The sequence below is a fragment of the Octopus sinensis genome, linkage group LG22 (assembly GCF_006345805.1).
Source record: "Octopus sinensis linkage group LG22, ASM634580v1, whole genome shotgun sequence".
In the NCBI taxonomy this organism is placed as follows: Eukaryota; Metazoa; Mollusca; class Cephalopoda; order Octopoda; family Octopodidae; genus Octopus; species Octopus sinensis.
The window spans coordinates 23,494,942-23,502,441 of record NC_043018.1 but is presented as its reverse complement, the minus strand read 5'-3'; the positions used below and the strand labels follow the sequence as shown (position 1 = coordinate 23,502,441).

At 37.8% G+C, this 7,500-nt stretch overlaps 1 protein-coding gene across 1 annotated transcript in view; it reads right to left on the bottom strand.

Moving 5' to 3' along the window:
* LOC115223129 (glutamate synthase [NADH], amyloplastic) overlaps positions 1-7,500 on the bottom strand; it is a 107,808-nt gene that overhangs the window by 60,248 nt on the left and 40,060 nt on the right. The window contains exons 11-12 of the mRNA XM_029793541.2: positions 3,871-3,982; positions 1,048-1,202 (exon numbers count right to left, since the gene is read on the bottom strand). Coding sequence (XP_029649401.1) covers positions 1,048-1,202; positions 3,871-3,982 — 267 coding nt within the window. The remainder of the gene's footprint in view (positions 1-1,047; positions 1,203-3,870; positions 3,983-7,500) is intronic.

The following is a 7,500-nucleotide window of genomic DNA, read 5'->3' as shown; positions in this document are numbered from 1 at the left end:
GAAAATTGTTCATACAAACTGAAATTATAGGGTTAGTAAATTAGTCACAGAGTGTAAAAACAGATTAGGTCAAAGAGAGGAAATTATGGCATCACATTTATATAGCTGCTGGTGTGACTGTGTGGTAAGAAGTTTGTTTCCCAACCACATGATTCTGGGTTCAATCTACCTTGGGCAAGTGCCTTCTACTATAGCCTCAAGCCAACCAAAGCCTTGTGAGTGGATTTAGCAGATGGAAACTGAAAGAAGCCCATCACACATATATATATCACCCTGATCACTGTGACCGACCAGGCTATCAGATGTTGCTACACATCGCTGGTCACAATGTGCTTCGCATTGTTTTAGCCTTCAAATGACGCCACCCCGCTGGCTAAGTGAGCAGGCCAACAGAAGAGTGAGAGAAAGTTGTGGTGAAAGAGTACAGCAGGGATCGCCACCAGCCCCTGCTGGAGCCTCGTGGAGCTTTTAGGTGTTTTTGCTCAATAAGCACTCACAACGCCCAGTCTTGGAATCGAAACCGCGATCCTACGACTGCGAGTCCGATGCCCTAACCACTGGGCCATTACGCCTCCACATATATATATATATATATATATAATATATATATATATATTATATATATATATATATATATATATAAATAAATATAAATAAATATATATATATATGCCATATTATGTTGGCAAATAATCTTTACTTTAAAGTATGTGTTGTTTGTGTCTGTATTTGTTCCCCACTACCACTTGACAACTGGTGTTGGTGTGTTTACATCCCCCATAACTTAGCGGTTCAGCAATAGAGACCCAAAGACTAAGTATCAGGTTTAAAAAAATAGTACTGGGTCATTTGACTAAAATTCTTCGGGGTGGTGCCCCAGCATGGCCACAGTCTAATCATTGAATTAAATAAAAGAATACACACACACACACACACACACACACACACACACAACACAAACACGCATATAAATACATGCACAAATACACATATGCAAATACACCTCATTCTGTTTTCTAAATGAATCAGCAAGAATAATTAAGTTACCTTCATGACAATCTCTGAGGGTGGTATGTCGACGACACCCACTTCACTGGCCATGTACATGTGGTTGGATTTGGTAACATAGAATCTGGACGGCCTCAGACCATTTCGGTCAAGAATGGCTCCAATGTAACGTCCATCAGTGAAAGTGAAGAGAGCTACAATAGGAAAAAAAGAAAAAAAAAAACGTTTGAATAATGAGTGAAATACTACAAGCTGACCCCTTCCATTGCTGTTAATTGACCTCTTAAAATCAGGCCAGAACTGGGATTAGTGAGATGATAAAACTAATCACTATGAAGAGGTGGAATAAAGTATCATCTAAGTTTGTATATGTAAAGTATACTAGCCATCTTAATATGGCTAACCACTAGGGGTAGGGGTGTTACTGTAGCTTTTTAGCCCCAGGAGATCATCGTCTCCAACTGGTTTTAGACACAATCCTGTGCCCTTTAATGATATTCGCAAAGGGAGGGCATCCCCTCTCGAAAACCTAAGTGATACGCATGGACTGCAGTTTCGAGATTATAGTCTCTTGTCAACACACGCTAATCACGGGTTTTCGATAAGAGAGACCTGTTTGCAAATATCTATTTAATATTTTTCCCAGTAACCACTGTCACTGATTTCGAAAAACGGTCTGAAAGCAATAATAAATCTCTGAGCGAGATGTAAACAGTAAGCGCTCGACAACGTAAACTATACTAGCCATCTTAATATGGCTAACCACTAGGGGTGGGGGGTATTACTGTAGCTTTTTAGCCCCAGGAGATCGTCGTCTCCAGTTTCATTATAAAACCCTTTGCTTGTCTTGTGTATCATATGTGACACACAGGATATATTTCCCTGGTATCCATACATCATATACGATAGACATTACCAATTCCTTTTTTCCACCACCAGAGTAATTTAGGACTTATAAAAAGAAAGCTTTATATTCCTAAGAATGTATGAAACAAGGGCTTTTAATTAAAAGTTTGAAAACAGGCATGGATGGTTAGGAGAAACTTATGAAAATGCTTTGGACTGGCAAAGAGTTGATTCAAGGTCTACCTTTATCAAGCAGACTTTGGTCAAGAACATCCCAGCGATAACCACCCTCTATTGGAACTGTTATCTCAAACTATATTCTTCCAGAGTGTGATTTGAAGGAAATTTGGTTGCTATTTCTAGAACAATGAGTGGTTCCACAGGGACTTGCTTGTTGGCTCAAAGTTTGTGCTGTCTGATAGAGAAGAAATTGTCTGATGACTGTGGAAGCCTAGAACATGGAATGCAGAGAAAATATTGGTTTCAAATTCTGGCACAAGGCCAGCAACTTTGGGGGAAAGGAGTAAGTCAATTACATCGACCCCCCCCCCCAGTACTCAACTGATAGTTATTTTATCAACTCTGAAAGGATGAAAGGTAAAGCTGACCTCAGCAGAATTTGAATTCGGAACGTTAGGACAAATGAAATACTGCTAATCATTTTGCCCAGCATGCTAACGATTCTTATTTCTTTTTTTACTCACAAGGGGCTAAACATAGAGGGGACAAACAAGGACAGACAAAGGAATTAAGTTGATTACATCGACCCCAGTACTTATTTTATCGACCCCGAAAGGATGAAAGGCAAAGTTGACCTCGGCGGAATTTGAACTCAGAACGTAACGGCAGACAAAATGCTGCTAAGTATTTCGCCCAACATGCTAATGATTCTGCCATCTTGCCACCTTGCAGACATCGTAATATTAATCATGTCCTAAAGGTGGTGAACTTGCAGAATCGTTAGCACTGGGCAAAATGCTTAGCAGCATTTTCCTGTCTTTAAGTTCTGAGTTCAAATTCTGCCAAGGTCAACTTTACCTTTTGTCTGTTCAAGGTCAATAAAATAAGTACCAGTTGAACACTGGGGTCGATGTAAACGACTTGCTGGTCTTGTGGCAAAATGTGAAACCAATATTAATTATGTTCTTATTTAATTATGTTTCTATTTAAAATATAGAATTTGAATTTTTATTTTTCCCATTATTTTTAAATAAACAATTTTATTATTTTCACAACACACCGGGCTATATCTCACATTTCTGGCTACATTTCACAGCATACCTAGGTATATTTCATGACAAACTTAGCTACATCTGTAAGCATACCTGGCAAAATCTCATGGCACACCCGGCTATTCCTCACAATACAGGACATGATACATTTACTTATACATCTCAAGGCACATCTGACTACATCTTATGGTAAACTTGGCTATATTTCACAGCACACCTGGATATATCTCACAGCACACCTGGCTACATTTCACAGCACACCTGGCAACATTTCACAGCACACCTGGCAACATTTCACAGCACACCTGGTTACATTTCACAGCACATCTGGCTACATCTCACAGCATACCTGGTTACATTTCACAGCACACCTGGCAACATTTCACAGCACACCTGGTTACATTTCACAGCACATCTGGCTACATCTCACAGCACAACTGAATACATCTCACAGCATACCTGGTTACATTTCATAGCACACCTGGCAACATTTCACAGCACACCTGGCTACATTTCACAGCACACCAGGCAACATTTCACAGCACACCTGGTTACATTTCACAGCACAACTGAATACATCTCACAGCACACCTGGCAACATTTCACAGTACACCTGGCTACATCACATGACTTGCCAGTGTGCTTCAGCCCACTGTTTGGGAACCCCAGCACTGAAAAGTAAACTAAACATGTGCTACATGAATCAAAACATGAAGTGAGGGTCAGATCCATGTACTTTGAACATGGAGTGTAAACTGATGAAATGTAAGGGTTGAAGATTTACCTGGCCCATCCCATGGTTCCATTGTGTGGGCACTCCATCTGTAGAAGGCCACCTTCTCTGGTAACATGTTTTTATCATTCTGCCATGCTTCTGGTACCATTGTTATCATAGCCTGAAATTTAGAGAAACTACAATATATAAACAATCATCATCATCATCATCATCACCATCATCATCATCATCGTCGTTGCCGTCATCATCATCATCATTACCATGATTGTCACTACCATTGGCACCATCACTCATCATCACTAACTCCATAATCATTTTCACAGGGGTCACCAACAGCTCTGCCATCATCATCATCATCATCACTGCCATATGTGTCATCATCATCTGTCACATCATCATCATTGTCATCGTCATCATCATCATCAGCAGCACCGTCATCACCATCATTTTTTAATGTCCATGTATCCACACTTGCATGGATTGGACAGAACTTATTGGGGCAGAATTTCTAAGGCTGGAATGCTCTTCCTGTCACCAACCCACACTTGTTTCCAAGCAAGATAATATTTCCCTACAGTCGGACATATTTTCTTGGAAAATAGGAAATAAATGACATACATTTATAACAATCATGCAATGTCCAGACAAGGGTGTGCGCGCACACACACGCACAGCGGGCTTCTTTCAGTTTCCATCTACCAAACCCACTAAGGTTTCGGTAGGTTTGAGGCTATAGTAGAAGACACTTGCTGAAGGTGCCACACAGTGGGACTGAACCCAAAACCATGTGGTTGGGAAGTAAGCTTCTTACCACACAGCCACGACTGCACCAACATAATTATTCTCATTGCGATCACCACCATCATCACCATCACGTTCACCACCATCTTTGCTATTATTGTCATGACCACCTCTACCAACACCGTCTCTATATATGACAACCACTACGTTCCCTGCTGTCTGTGCTTGTCGCCGCCATCACCGTTTGACAACCCTTGTTGGTGCGTTTATGTCCCTGTAACTTGGTGGTTCATCAAAAGAAACTGATAGAATAAATACTAGGTTTAACCCTTTCGTTACCAACCCGGCTGAAACCAGCTCTGGCTCCATAGTACAAATGTCTTATTTTCATAAGTTTTTAATTAAAATATTCCACCAAACCTTAGTCACAATTTAGGTTCCTAACACCAGCTTAATGGTAACTAAGTTATTTTACTAAATTCTTTGTTATATTTAAAATTAATTGAAAGACACACAGAGCATCTCAAAATAAATACAGTAACAAAAGGGTTAAGAAATAAGTCCTGGGGTCGATTTGTTTGACTAAAATTCCTTCAATGCAGTGCTCCAGCATGGCCTCAGTCAAATGACTGAAACAAGTAAAAGAATGAAAGAATAAAATATTCAAATATAAACAAACACACACACACGTAACTATCAAGTCTATATAAAATTATAAGGCTTAATGTAATGCTGTTTTGCAAAACGCATATGTTTACAAAATGCAACTTAACCCATATGCTGACGTAGTTAATACCTTCAAGTGTCTCTGTGTACCATGTAGCTGCACACACAAACACACACAAAGGTATGCATACAATATCTATCAAAAGCGTTGCATCAAATTTCGTGGTTTAATTAATTGGTATCTTCTAAGCTTAATGTAAATTAGATACTTATGACGACATTGTATGTTTGACTCTAAATACTCAACATATACATATTATATCCATAATATGCATATTATACACACACACACACCTATCAGGCTTATCATTAATGGTGTGAAACTGAGTAATACCATCTGGTTGATAACTAATGAAGAATGAGGGACCTTCTGTGTTTATCTTCTGTCTGTTTGTGCACTCAATATACGTTTTTTATTTTTCATTTGTGTATTTACTATACATTTTCTTATGCATATAAATATAATCAAAATTAAAATAGCCTCATTAAGGGATAAAAAATATCCAATGAATTACTGGTTCATTGCCTAGTATTTTTTGTGAATAGAGATATAAAATAATAGGTCTAAATATAAATCTTGGTTTATAAATATTCAAAAGAAAAATTTAGAAAAGGGAGATGTAGCATTAACATAATTGATTAACTGCAAAAATCCAACACATTCTCTTACAGCTGTTTCAATTTTGCCTAAAGATTAAATTACAATAAGTAAATCACTGTATTAGGCAAAATCTCATCAGAGGGGTAGAAAAGATATACTGTTAGGTTATTAGATGTAATTTCAAATGATCTTGAATTTTTTTTTTATATACATATATTGATATATAGACAGATAAAGATAGATAGATAGATAGATAGATAGATAGATAGATAAATAGATAGATGGATGGATAACATGTTCTTAACTGTATACGAAATATGAGAAGAAACTGTTTTAATTTCCAATGTACTTTTCACTTAAGAGAGAATCTTTCTGTTGCCTTCAGAAGTAAAAGTTCTCTGACCTTCTTCCACCCTGTTCTTATTCTGTCTACTGGTGATTAGGTCATTTAGGTAACAGGAGTTACCGGCAATCTTTACAGAGTCTTCAGAGTACTAGAAAGGATTTATTTCGCCAATGCTCTGACTACTAACTATACCTGTAAACCTGTTGCAATGTCCTTTTCTGTCAACCTGTCAGCGAATCCACAACACCTATGGTGCACCCATGGTTTAAATTGGACACACAGTACAGAACTCCTACCAATTCCTTTTCTGTATATTGAGCACAGCCATTTCTCTGAAAGGCAGCTCAGTCCTGTCTGCTTTTCTACTTACTAAAACTTCTGACTTCTCTAAAATTATCCTGAGGTGGCTTGCTTCTACATTTAGCTTCCACATCTGGTATGTTTTCTCCCTAAAGTATCCAGAAATTAAGTTGAAAATGATAGATACTTATTATTTTTATATTTGCTAACATGGGTTGGTTGAGACATCTTGTGAGTGTACAGAGGTTCTCTCATCTGCCTAGAAGAACAGTGATGAACTGTCTAGCTTATAGCAGCATGGAAAGCAGACATAAAATGATGATGACAACGATGATGATGATGATGATGATGATGCAAACAGTATAACTTGAAAAACTTTATCTCAAATTACAAGGTTTAATTTACGACTACTTTCAGAAATGTGCCTACGTTAGATGCAAACATTAGCATAGTCAACATTTTCAAGCATGTGTGTGTGTGTGTGTGTGTGTGTGTGTGTGTGTGTGTGTGTGAATGTGTTCATGGTTGCATGTGCACAATATCTGAAAAGTATCACGTTGAATTAGAACTTTTAATATTTTTTGAGTTAACATTCCGATCGTTAAACGATGATGATGATGATGATGATATATACATATATATAAACACACACACACACACACACACACACACACAGGATTTAAATATGAACTGCTATTTAATTGTGTATATTATTTTTCATGGGATGAACTACATTTTTTTGCTGATCCCACCAATAATAAAATAGTACACAATACATATATACATTCATACACATATACACAAACAGACATACATATATATATATATATATATATATATATGCCGTTATGTTCTGAGCTCAAATTCTGCCGAGGCCGACTTTGCCTTTCATCCTCTCGGGGTCGATAAATAAAGTACCAGTTTCGCACTGGGTCGATGTAATCGACTTAATCCCTTTGTCTGT